Genomic DNA, 14117 nt, shown 5'->3' with positions numbered 1-14117 from the left:
TATAACAATTGTAAATGCCGAAAGCTGACAAAAACAACAGTTACAAAAATTCAAGGTACACAAATAAGAAATTGACTCCGTTAAAAACTACTGAGCACACAAATAGGAAACCGGCTCTAGTTCTGTTCTTGCAGCTTCTCACGTGACTTCCTCATTTGTACATCAGTCAGATAGTATTGCAGCAATGAAATTAATAATTGAAGCTTCATTGACATATAGGCAGGAAGCCATATGGTTTCAAGCCACAAAGGATTACTGGGCAGTGCATTGAATGACACGTGAATATTCATTGGAATAAGCCGGATTTCTCTACTATTGAACAGCTCCAATCTCTCGGAGGTACGGTTTTAGTCATTATACTTTAACTTCACATTAAATTTGATGTTAAACCTTTAAGTAGAAACATTGATTATACTGCAGTACAGTAATATCTTCACGTTCCACGATCTTCCCTGGTAATAGAGGTAAGGATATATTTTATTAGCGTACGTGTGGCTTCTTGAACTCCTATACATGTAATTTGCATTATTGGTCATGTACTACTTGTTTGTCAATCGCTATAAGTCATACGTGAAATATACAAACGTACAGGTCTCCTAATATTACATATTTGGTATCACTACCTTAAATAGTGTTGTGCTGAAAAAAAACCCCGTGTATTTGTCACAAGTTAACCTGGTTTTGCGTTGTATTTATTTTGAATACATAGAAGATAGTATTACCTTGTAACGCATTTAAGATTTTGTTTTTAAGTTGTACGTTTGCGTTATCTTAATAATTGTTTGGCAAAGTAGATAGTAATTTTACTTAGAATTTATGTCTGACCTTTCTTTAACTCCTGTGAGAGCTATGCTAGAGTTACAATACTTTCTACTGTGTTGCGTTGCAATCATTAATATACTGTAAGAGAAGGTAAGCATTGATTGGTGCATTTAATTTCTATGCAAACATTTCTGTGCTTTTTAAGTACATATTAAAGGTGTCTTTGGCCTGTAAAATATTTTTGATAAAAAGTTTTACTATTGCTTTTCCATGCTGGTCCTATATTTTGTTGTGAAATACTATAATACCGTTCTATTTTTTTTTTTAAAACAAGAAATAGTAACATTATGAGTATTAAAATACCTGTTTTGTGATTGAAAACGGATCACTGCAACCTAGGCATAACTATAGTTCATTATAAGCCTGTATCTGTTGCTAAGCTTTTCAGTTAGTTGAACATTAAACTGAGAGCAAGAGTTACATGGATATGTGTTTACAGTTAATGGCAATTTATAATGTTACTAAAAATACTGCACTTTTTAACCTATTCATTAGTCCCTTAATTTAAAGCAAAAGTATGATCAATGTTGTATTTTTATTTACTTTGAAGAGATTTATTCTGTCCCTTTCAAAGCTTTTATTTAAAAAATTTTTTTAATCTGATGCTTTGTTCGAGACATTTAAGCGTTTGATAGATTAAGTCTCTGGGAAGTTAAAATGATGCTCTCCCCATAGCCCAGTGCAGTCTATGAGTTACCTTGGCAACCTCAGAAGCTAAAGATACTGAGATTATGTTTTTTAACACTAGAAACAATGTGTTTTGTAAAATGACTATGACTTGTAGAGACTTCTAGAGGAATTGCTGCTTTAGGGATAAAATAAAACAATGTGAGTCAACTTAATGGTTTAATGTTATATTAGGGGTTAATTCTCGACACCACAAAGATTTTTAGCCATACATACATACAGAAGCAATTATATAATATATATATTATAATATATATAAAATTAATTCTAGCCTCTGGGCATTGCTTTTATAAAAGCTCTTGGTGAGTGTATTCCTAACTTGGGAACATGCTTCAAATCTGCAGCATTGCTTCTCTATGTAGAACATGATCTTCTTGTATGTATTCATGGGCCGATTTATATATCTGTTCAGGAAATTGTTTACTGAAATACCCATTAGGACAAAGAATTAGATATGTTGGCGTTCAGGAATTTTGCAAACACTGTTTAGCAAGAATCAATCTTGAAGGAGATACCTATGAGGTTTCAAAAGCTGAGTACGCTATAATTTCAACTATTAAGAACTTTCATGTGGGTCTGTTAAAATGTATCACAGTCTACAACCAATCTACATTCCTCCAGAACCAATACAGCTACTAAAACTATGAACTAAAGACTTAAGTTACGTTATAAATGCAGAAACCATATGGTGTGAAATGTTAGCTTTTCGACCTAAAGTAGCTGTATAAATCTTAGTCCGTGCTTCAAAAGCCAGTTATGCATATTTATTGGTAGTTCCACGTAACACATAACCCTATGTAATTATCACAAATGGTTTTCTGAGACTTCCGCCTTTGTCTGCCAACCTATGTTTTGAAATACCAAGTGCATAATTACATTTAATGGCAGAGTATGTCATAGAACATGCTGTAGGTTCTATAATGACAGAGTTTAAGGAAGGCTTAAAGAACTATGCCTCTCCTGTCCTCTGCAGAACGACCTCATTTTAACTCGGCTTTTACACTGAGTTTTCTTTTAAAGCACTTCAAAATGTATGTGTAGGTATTTCAATTTGTTTAGCACTTAAGCTGTAATTGCCACATTATGTTTTACATTTTCCAAAGATATTAACATTTATATTTGGCATTAAGAAAAAAAGAAAGAAAAAACAGATACCTGCTGGGATCAACATATGACATCACATATCTATGATGTCATGTCTTTACTGGAATAAGGCTGACTGGGTGGCCATATTGATTTCCCCCCAAAAAAGAAAACATGGCAACTATTAATGTTCATATTTAAGGTATCCACGGGTTCCTAGCGCTTAAAATAACCTGGTCCAACGCCAGAGGAACCGCCACTTCAAATGATGTAGAACAAAAAACAGTTAAAAAAATAAACAGGTAGAAGGGATTAAAGCTTTAACCACAGCCACACTTACCATAACATATCAGGTGTGCAATAAAGTGAAGCAATAAACCATATAACAACCTTTCTTCAATTTTAAATGGTGTTTTGTAATTGAATCTACGTAATAGCTTTGCTGTTAAGGGGGATTGTTAATACAGCAGTCTACCTTTTTTTTACAATAAGTTATGAATGTAATAAGCTGTGATAGAAATATTCTAACACTTACACAATTCACAATTGTACTTGTGTTGGCCTTGGAAAAATGAAGGTTTTTATTTTCAGTGATTTTCTGTGAAATTCTTATTTTATTAGATAATTGTTGTCCTTTATTTTTAGCTGTTCGACTAATAGCGCCATCATAATTACTATATAAAAAGAGCAATGATAAAAGGTGAAAGAAGAACATTATTGATAATTTGCCTATTGAATGAAAGTTGAACGAACAGTCTTATTGCAGAAGAGATTATGCAAAGAATGTAAATATTTTCCAAAGCATCTACTTACAATGGAAACATTATGGTTCTTACGCAATGTTCTGTGAATCTGTGGGGTAAATTCTCTTTATCATCTCTCTCTCTCTCTCTCTCTCTCTCTCTCTCTCACTCTCTCTCTCTCTCTCTCTCTCTCTCTCGTCTCTCTCTCTCTCTCTCTCTCTCTCCTCTCTCTCTCTCTCTCTCTCTCTCTCTCTCTCTCTCTCTCTCTCTCTCTCTCTCTCTCTGTCTCTCTCTCTCTGTCTCTCTCTCTCTCTCTCTCTCTCTCTCTCTCTCTCTCTCTCTCTCTCTCTCTCTCTCTCTCTCTCTCTCTCTCTCTCTCTCTCTCTCTCTCTCTCTCTCTCTCTCTCTCTCTCTCAGTATATATATATATATATATATTCATTGTAGGCTGTGATAGAAATATTTAGGGGCCCTACTTTTTTTTAAACATGAAATTATAGTGTACAGAACTTTAGAGGCCTAAATTGGTGTCTTCTTTAAGTATCATACAAGTTTAAAGTCTTATTCTTGTCTGCTTTTTTAAAGGCACCAATCACGTTTACTTAACCCATTAAACTGTCACAGCAATTAGATCATTTTTACTCCAGGTGCTGCTGCTCATCTAGTGACCTGTTGCTACAGTAACATGCAATGGGGGTGATCAGTGCTCACTTAGAAGCATTAGAAATGTGTCCAGAATATGTTTTATGTTGACATTACACCAGAACTGGGAACATAAATTTGTATATACCAAGTACAAGGGACTGCACCTTTTAATTAAAAAGATAACATGTGAGCAATACACACTGTACTTGTAATGGAAGCAGTGTAAACCTAGTGGATAATGTGTAATATGTTTCACAACAAACTTATGACTTATTTTTCTATTTAATGTTTTCACCAACTGAATGTCGTTTTCCCTTTTCTTCTTCTTCCAGTGTCTCCAGAGGCGGTGGGATTTCTCTCAGCTGTAGGGGTGTCTATTGTACTCCTCTTGTTGCTTTTTCTCTATATTAACAAGAAAATGTGTTTCGGGAAAGCTGGAGGCTTCCATGGAGTTGGTTCTGAATTTGGTGCAAAGAATTCTCAAGGTAAGGATTCTGAGAAACCTTGTAACATTGTGCGCCTGTTTATCACTGGAGAGATTTCTGCGAGTATGTACAGGGGAATGTCTGATAGGCTAATTTAGGGGTGGCCCACTCCAGTCATTGATTGAGGCACCTGTGCGGAGGCAGGGATAGTCTTAAAACCTGACCTGTTGGTGACCCTTGAAGACTGTAGTTGGCCACCCCTGGGCTAACTATTGTTGCTTTCAAAGGAATCAGATGTCATTATTTTAAATGTTTTTTTAAAATGGTAATAAGTTTAATATAAGCTCTATTGCCCTTAGTTCAGCCTAATCACCCCCATATACAGTTTTCTTTACTTGTCGGTTCTGTTATAGGGAGGTTGAGCACAAAAGGTTGACAATCATCCCTCCTTTTGGCTTCCCCACTTACTGAATAAAACAAAGGACCATTTGCAACCTTATTCTTAAAATTGGCTGCTTAATTATGTTTTTTAAACTGTGGCAATGATGTAGTTTTAACCTAAACGTTAAAGCCCATATTCACTAAGCGGCGCTATTCCATTAGAGCCAGATGGTGACTTAAGGCAGGGGAGCTCAACTCCAGTCCTCAAGCCCTCCCACCCCCCAATAGGTCAGTTTTTCAGGATATCCCTGCTTCAGCACAAGTGGCTCAATCGGTCCCTGTTTCAGCACAGGTGGCTCAATCTGTCCCAGTCTTCGACCGAGCCTCCGATTGAGCCACCTATGCTGAAGCTGGGATATCCTTAAAACCTGAAATGTTTGGGGGGCTTCAGGACTGGAGCACTCCTGCCTTAAAGACTCGCATCACCTAAGATCCGTTCTTACAAAGCAATGCCTTCTAGTGCAATTTGGCGGCACTGTGTGAAAGTTGTAATACTTTGCACGTTTGGAGCTCCTCATGGTCCTAGCACTATATGGTGTTGCGCAAAAGGATGCACGGCGTAATAAGTTCAACCTCCCGTTTCCCCAAAATATGCAGCAGTGATATAACTACTGTTCTTGGCTTCCCAGGGTGAATGTAGGGCATATAAACTGGCAACAAAGGGAGTTACTGTGTCATGAAGCCAGCGATCTGTTTTTGTTTTTTATACATTGCGTTTTTTATTTGTTTTTTATAATGGGATATTTTTTAGGGGCTGACTCCAACGATTGTGTGGTCAGCCCGATCGAAACGGGAGTGGAGCCCGCTCCACTTCTGTTTCCAGCATCTGGGGTAACCGCTTCTCTGACGTGGTCATGTGATTGCTCCGACATGGAAGACGTAGCGGAAGGGGAGGATTCATTTCCCTAACGCCAGCTCCCTTAAGAAAACGAGCATTTCTTTCAACCTCATGGGGCTCCTAGGGCCCTCAAAGGATTAAATAACCCTATGGTACAAAAGTGTGATGCCTCCTGCACCCCCACAATTGCATGGCCAGTGAGCATTAAATCATTTTTCTATGAGTTCATGCTTATTTGTATTGGAAGCATTATTTATCTCTGGGTTAATGCAATTTTCAGTAATGCAAATGAGAATGAATATCCCAACCCATTTATGAATAAATAATTCTTAGTGAATGCAGCAGTAATTCTAAAAACCATTGCAGCAATCCCATTTTTATTGTAATGTAGGCAACCTAGCCTATAGTACTTTAAAAATAAGGACATTTTGTAAATGCTATGTGCCAGGGGTGAACAACATCTAATAATCTTAGGAGCCAGAGAGGGTGGGCGGGGAGGGCCGGCTGTCACAGCACTTCTCCACCCCCTCTGGTGGCGGATCCGTGTGTCGTGTGTGTGTAGTGTGTATCTCTGATGTGCACAAACACACTCTCACTGACATATTCACTCACACACATGCTGACAGTTACACACACTCCCCCTTCCCATCTGCCACAAGTTAGCTGCACTGTAAACAATGAAAGTGGATGGCCATAGTCAAAGAGCGCTCCACCCTCCCTTGCAACTCACTGCCCATTTACCCGCTCTCCCCTTCACACCTTTCTACCAACCCCTCCCCCTCCCCCCACTTGCGCTGTTCCCTCGCTCCCCCCACCAGTCAGCCATGCGCTGCAGAATAGGTCTCAGAAATACATTTTTCCATCTACTACGGTCAACAACATTGAATATTTTATTTATAACATAAAATCATTGGTATATTAAATAAAAGTTGGGCATAACTAATGATTAAAATAGAGGACCAATTAAAGCACATACATATTGTGTTTGTTTAATATTATAAAACAAAACAAAGGTCCCTCTTGGAGCAGAACTGCAGCATTCCAAGCTAGAGTTGCACCCTGGTTCCTGAGATATAACCTTTTTCTAATTCCCCTAAAATAATGCCTGCCCACAAGGATCGGCCTCGATCTGGCGATAGAAAGCTGTGTGATGACAGTGCAGTTTCCTATTGGGTGACCCCCCGCAGCCGTCTTTAGTTTCCCTTGCAAGTACTGACAAGAATACATTTTTTTTTATATCTTGGCAATCGGGGAAGGGGTGTGGGGGAGGCACCGGAGCTGTGAGTGCCACAGGGCAGTTACAGAAGACCCCCTGGTTCATTTAAAGTAAAACAAAGTGTTGTTTTTATTGTTGAGCAGTTATGGAAAGCAAGAGAAAATATTTAACAGTGGCTCATTTTATAGGTCTTTTCCATTAAGTACTGCTTCAGTGAAAATCAATGTTATATTGTTTAATGTTACTGGGTTAACCCTCTTGAGTGCCAGAGGGGCCGCAGCACCAGAGTGTCACAGCGCCCCCTGCACTTCGCAATCATGTACCAGACCCCATGATGTGGTAACTAGATCATGATGCACCCAAAGGGCTGAAACACAAAACCCTGAAAAAATGCATCACTGTACTTCCTTTCACTAGTTCTTTATTCACTTAACCCCACTGTAGCAGCTCAAGGACCACCAACAGGTCAGGCTTTCAGGATATCCCTGCTTCAGCGCAGGTGGCTCAGTCAAAGACTGCACCACCTGTGCTGAAGCAGGGATATCCTGAAAACCTGTCCTGTTGGTGGCCCTTGAGGACTGAAGTTGCCCACCCTCGATGTAGCATGAGCTCACAGCACTCACTTGCATGACGTTGTAAGAGTACCATGTGCTAAAAAGCAGAGTCCTCATTGCATAAACCTACCAATTACACGTCATTCAGTGGGAACTAGGCGGACAAAATGGTCTTTGTTCAATTGCTTTGATAAAAAGCTCATTATTTTAATTGAAAATGGATAAGTGTAACCTTGCTCATTTTCAGGAGACCTAGAAATGATTCCTCCTTAGGCTCCACTTATAGTGCCGGCGACGCGACAGGCTACGGTCGTTGGAAAAATCAAATAGTGATGACTTCCAGCGATCGCGACCAAACCGTCGCTCCGTCGCGTCGTGCTTACTATAAGCGCACGTGACGGCGGCAATGAATTTGTTTTGCCGCGACGTCGCATCACTGTCGCCGGCTCTATAAGCGCAGCCTTACTTGTTGAAGGTGGTGCAATACAATGTGAAGAAGGTCTAAGACCCAAATATGAAATGGGTAGAGGTAGCTAAATCAAGTGCTTTAATCTTATCTTAATATTACCTTCTATAATACTGTGGTGTTAAAAGGCTAGTTTGACAGTTTTACTTTTGCATTTGCTTATTGTTTTAGAACATCAAATTAACATGTCTGTCATATTTTAAGTGTAAATACTTGCTGCAAATACATTTGACATTTTTCTTTTACAGGTAAATTGTTAAAACCTACTGCTGAATTAAAACAAAAATCACATTGATTTCAAGCCATAATTTGTCCCGGTGATGGTATTGTAAGTCTAATTAAAAGCACTCAATTTGATTCATATTTATATAGAATTTTTGCATTTTTTCTGTTCTGTTTGTCCACATAATAACAGTACAAGTGACTTCTCAACTTTTGTGCTATGTATTTCTTTTTTGAAAATGGCACAATGCTCGTATAAAATCCGATGAGTACAGAGCCAATTTTGTGCTCCCAAAATAATCAGTCAATGGATATGTGGATTACAAAAGGAAACATTTTTAAAAGAAAAGATCCCGCAGTCTATATTAAGGGAGTTTTTCAATGTAAATTGATTTAAAATCTCCAGGTCATAAAGTTCAACAAAACTATATCCATAGCACCAAGATTAGAAGATAAAAAAAGAAGCTGTTCGTAATGGCATTTTTTAAGAGTTTCCAGCAAAACTTGAGTCTTCCCTCCATGTCCTCTATTGTTGACACTCTAAGCAGTGCAGTAGATGGCCTCACCAGCGTTGTTGAAGAGGTCAGTTACAGTGTGGCTGATACTGTCACTGAGCAGGTGACAAGCATGATGCAAGGTTTGCGTGCCGGGGAGGAGGAAAATTTGACCGCTTCGGAAGAGAAAGCTCCTAGCATAAAAGAAGAACAACCTGTATCACAAGATGCTTCCAAAGAGAACAATGGAAAGAATATGCGTTCAACAGCAGTGGACATAAATGCAGATTGTTCTAATACTTTAAATTCTGATAAACCGTATCATAGGTCATCAGATCCGAGGAGAGAGAAAAAACAAAAAAAGAATGCACCCGCAGAACATTCCAGTGATGTTGACAACCTAAAGGGTTGCAATTCGTCCACACAACCGCAAGAAGCAGGAAGCTTCTCTGACTCGAATAGCAATATCCGATCTGATGCACTCGAAGACAAAAGAGGCCGGCCTCACCGTTCAGAAGAGATGAAAGATCAAGATGTCAGAACCAACCAGACAAAAAACGGAAATAGCTTCAACAATATTAACGAATGTGGTCAAAAATCTAGTGGTCTAACAGAAAAAAGGGAAAAATCCAAGAACATGCCACATAAAACAACTGACCATAAATCCAGGGATCAAGATACTAGGTCACACAAAACACCAAATCATGTTAAGGATCAAGTGGCAAAAAAAGTCAGACAAAGGTCACCAAGAAATAACAAAGACCTTAATGAACCACTTCCGTCTGGTGCAGTAAATAGTTTAGAAGAGAAAGCGAATGACGTAAGGAAACATAGGCTTCAAAGTTCTAAGATGATGGACAATGACCATGTTGATGTGAAGAGCACCCAATCTAAGAAACCAAAAAACCATTCGAAAGATCTAGGAGAACGCATATTGACAAATGAAGCAAATACATCAGATGCATCTACACCAATTGAAGGAAGTATGGCTAAGGAAAGATCTATATCCAAGAATAAGGACAAACACATCCAGGTTTCAGAAGAACTAGACAAGGAAAGAACGAAAGGTAAAGAAGCCTTCATCCTGCGTTGCTGTGCAGAGTACTTTCCATCTTTTCCTCAACATTTTCTTTACGCTGACTCTTCGTCTTCTGTAACTTGACTTGGTTTAAATTGTTTTTAAAAATGGAGTATAATGACTTACATGATGTTATGTTGATATTTTTTAGGTACATGCCTTAATTTCAAATATACTTTTTAGTCATGCAAAAAGAATATCACTTTAAATATAGAATTTTAAAAATTGTAGAGATGAAAAAAAAAAAAGAAGAAGAATCTATTTCACTCATTTCTGACTGTTTTTCTGCATGACTTCTTTTCCTTGTTTTTGTTTGTGGATATTGTTTGTATTCATCTGAGAAACATGAGCCATCTATTTGCTTATTACTAAAGACTTCGTAATTATGAGCCTAAGAGGTCATTTGGGCTGTAATTAGTCCTCCAGCGCCAGAAAGTGTCTTATGGCAGAAGACTGTTAAGTAAATATTGGCCTTAAAGTTTTTCTTTGCTGTTAAACCATTGGCCACATGAATAATATTAATTGATGTTGCATCTGGACCATAATAGTTATCCACCCACATGTAATTATTTGAATATGCTTGGCAAACTGTGACAATCGATGCTGGTCTAGAGGTAACTGTATTTGCATAGGGTTCCCTTTAAAATTCCTATTCCTTCCGTCTTTTTGAGAGCACCAACAAATCAGTGAAACATTTTTAATTTATGTCCCTTGCCTGTCTTTATTGCTTTAAGACAAAATAAAGTTGTTTAAACATGTGCAACCAGATGATTACTAAATATTATTTGATATGCCGTGAATGTCTTGCCAGTGCTAAGGAAGAGTACGGGTCCATTCCAAGCTCCCCAATCGTACTGAATAGTGGCCAGTAAGAGTTTTTTTTATTCTAGCAGAAGTACTTGAAAGTAAACAGTAACATGACAGTTATGAATCAGCCCTTAAATGTTTATCCAATATAATGTATCACAACCTGAGAGGCTTGCTAATTAATCAACATGGGGCATATACAGTATTACTCATCATACCCTTCAGTATTTGACGAAAGTTTCTTGCAGGTATATCTGCCATTATAAAATTGGGGGAAATTACACACATGCTTAAATTGGTAGATACACCTGAATATATAATTAGAATCTGTGCTCAAAGTAAACCTTTGCTTACATTTTCTACACAAGCATTTCCCATATTTCTAGATGTCAAGAATGGCATAATAGAACAAAATGATATTGCCGTGGAAATGAATAAACATTTTAATGTCAAAACACAAAGTCTAAGAGATTTACAGATAGACCTGCAAATGTTATCACCTGATACTGTAGCTAACAAAGATCAAAGTGCAGTACACGGTATTTGTTTGCAGTCATCTTACCACAGCACAAGTCCCCATTTAAGTGATGGGATACAATGTCAACTGTCAATAAATGCTATTTTGTCCTAATTTTATCAACTTTGTTGCTGTATGGACATACAATGAATTGCTCTTGAGGCTAATTTGTTGAGGATACAATGTTGATTATCCTATGTGTTATCAATAATACATCATTTGAATTAAAAACGTAGTCCATAAAGACAAATCTACCTTTTTAAGCTTATATCTTTGTACTTCGATGGAACGTACCTACATCTGCTTGGTAAACTGATGCAATATTTATAATAATGATAAAACGGTGACTGCCTTTGGGATGGAAAAGGGAACCTACTGTCTATATTTGGAATGTCCAAGATACTTCACTGTATCTTCTGCTGGATAACAAGGACCATTTCTTAAGGGGATCTTTCAGACCATGTACAGGAATTAAGGAAAGAAAACCCATATCAGACTATGAAAACTAAAAAATAAAGAGTACAGTACATGAATGATATATTTATAAACAATATTAATACATGTTTTAAATGGTAGTTTTGGTTTTTATACAGTAGGAAATTTGATGACTTGCTGTACGTACCACATTATTCTATTATAACTTATTTTTATTGTATTATCAAAGAGATTATGTTAAATGCAGAAGTCAGAAACATCACCCTTTTCATGAATTTATCCCCATGTATTATTATCATAAATCGGGTTCTAGTAGTTAATATTAGGGAGTTCATATACATTTATTATGTACTGTGCTTTATTTTAGAAGTATATCTGTCTGTTTCAAATAGGCCGAGACCTACACGGTTCATCATCAGAAAGTGAAGATGAAGTCCTGGGTAAATACCACAGAGCAATGACTCGGTTACATGGCACCCGGCCTTCTTCAGACAGGCAACAAAATTACATGTGGGAGACCAGACAGAAGTACAGCCCCTTGTCCGCAGAGTATGATGGCTATAGCAGTGAGGTCTCTGCAGATGAAGGTAAGAGATAATCATTTATACCTTCTACTTTGTTTTCTAGTAAAGTTAGAAACGTTGTATCTCCGCAATATATGTTGCATTGCTTTTTCCCCAAATTCAGCAGCATGTTAGCCACACTACGGGTTAGTGGTATTGTGCCCAATGGACTTTTACATCATCATGATTTACATGATGGGCCTGTTTACGAAGCAGTATTATTCCATAAAACATTCACACTCCAGAATATGTAACCAAAAGTCTCCTTTGTCTTACAGATTTAGTTTCCACTATGTATATTTATTTCCCCATTTATTGCTATCCCAATGGGAGAAGCGCAGGGATTCACTTTCTGTTTTTTCACATACGTATGGCCAATCCTTTCACCAGTAGCATGCTCCTTACACGGAGAAGCGTGGTGAATATATATCTGTTTTACACTCCAGAATATACCATGCAGTCCATTGAAGTGGGATTCTGGCACCAGAAGCTGTCTCATAGAGTAGCGCCTCTCTGTAACTATGGCCTGATATCTGTAAAAATGTAAACCAGAGCTGCCTTTGTTTTTTACATCTCATTAAATTTAATACCACTATACGGCAATACATCACGAATCTGCTGAGGGATATAGTAAGACTAGCTAGATTTAGCTAGAAACCTAGATGAGTGATTACTTATAGGAATATTTGGCCCACCAATTATGTTAATCTTCCCTAACTGTTACAAACTGATATACTCTCAAACATTTACATTAAACTGTACTTATTACCTCTGAACAGTTCCCTTGATTCTCAGTCTATCCCAGGGATTATTGATATCTTTGACTATATTTGCCCAATCACTACTGCTGCTGCAATGTCGTTCCATTAATATTCTGCACAGTGAATGTAACTTATTCCTGATTAGATCAAGCATTTTATTTAGACATGATCAATTCTGCTGTGTATATCTGGATATGTCAGTAAAGTGGGGAGAGAGCTATTTGCTATAGAGTTTTTTCAACCACTGTACTGAACTTACTGCACTTGTGTATGACCTACGGGTTTCATTTACTTCTGCTACAGAGTAAATAAACACTTGGCACTAAATAATCACACTTGCATTTCCTTGTGAGAAGACTTTCTTACAAAACATGAAGGGCTCAGTAACATCAAGTTTACAGAAGGGTAAGTCAATATTTGTTAATGTTTTAATTGTTATATGCAGGGCTGGAAAAATGTCGCTTACCTGCACTGGTCCACCGCAGGAGGCAACTCGTCCACCATACGGGCCGGCGCAGGAAGGACTGCGTCTGCTGCGGAACATCTTCTGAAACAGAGCCGTCAATCACCGCACTGCTTTCTGAAGGCACGCCCCATAATTTCTTGCATAGCGCTCCACAAGGCATTATGGGGAGTGACGTTCTGCAGCATCTGGGGTGTTTCAGCTGCTCATGTCTCCCCAAATTTAACTTTCGTCCTGGACCAATTATTTGTTTGCTTTAAGAATAGTACTTGTCTGTGTTTTAAAAATGTCCAAAAGGTCCTAGGGATATATTATTGAATTCATGGAAAGAACTGGTAAGAAGCAGCAGAGGAGGGAAGATTCCCTGTGGCGTAAACCTCTAAGGAACGATGGCTTCATTGCTGTCCATTCTTTGGGAATAGTAAGAAGAAGATATATTATTGCTTAAATATAACCAGTGGCTTCATCTTCTATGTTACCCATCAATAATAATCTCGTACATCATTGGAATTGAGTCTCAGGGATGGAATGATTTTATTCCCACTGAAAGATCTGAATATTTCCATTATTTACTGGGATTCACAGCTGTTGTCATGATTTGGTGGAAAAGAGCTGTGTGATTTCATTTCAGTTGTTCTGAAAGTGCAGGGTTATCTTGTTTTAAGAACAAGATGATAAACATTAGAGCATGTTACGAGTGGTAATTTATCAATATTCCTGATGTTGTTGCTGGACGATTTCTTCCGTCTGCCCGGTGACTGCTGTACTCCAAGCCACAGGGACCCCTGGTTCCTTAGATATTTAATTGTAATATTTGTTACAAGAATCCTTGTCCGGAAGAAACCGTATGGCCACTG

At 38.0% G+C, this 14117-nt stretch overlaps 1 protein-coding gene across 8 annotated transcripts in view; it reads left to right on the top strand.

Annotated features, from left to right (window-relative positions):
* The window catches only part of SYT14 (synaptotagmin 14), a 201744-nt gene that overhangs the window by 60147 nt on the left and 127480 nt on the right, over positions 1 to 14117 (top strand). For 5 of the 8 annotated variants that reach the window (XM_075595718.1, XM_075595723.1, XM_075595722.1 and 2 more), the window contains 2 exons: positions 4313 to 4465; positions 11866 to 12060. In XM_075595718.1, the coding sequence (XP_075451833.1) occupies positions 4313 to 4465; positions 11866 to 12060 (348 nt within the window). Of the gene's footprint in view, positions 1 to 4312; positions 4466 to 7057; positions 7073 to 7757; positions 7767 to 8257; positions 9704 to 11865; positions 12061 to 14117 lie in introns of those variants that run through there. The other 3 variants (XM_075595717.1, XM_075595716.1, XM_075595724.1) reach the window with 2 other exon arrangements.

The sequence above is a fragment of the Ascaphus truei genome, chromosome 4 (assembly GCF_040206685.1).
Source record: "Ascaphus truei isolate aAscTru1 chromosome 4, aAscTru1.hap1, whole genome shotgun sequence".
Taxonomy (NCBI): domain Eukaryota; kingdom Metazoa; phylum Chordata; class Amphibia; order Anura; family Ascaphidae; genus Ascaphus; species Ascaphus truei.
This window is presented reverse-complemented; position numbering and strand designations above follow the sequence as displayed.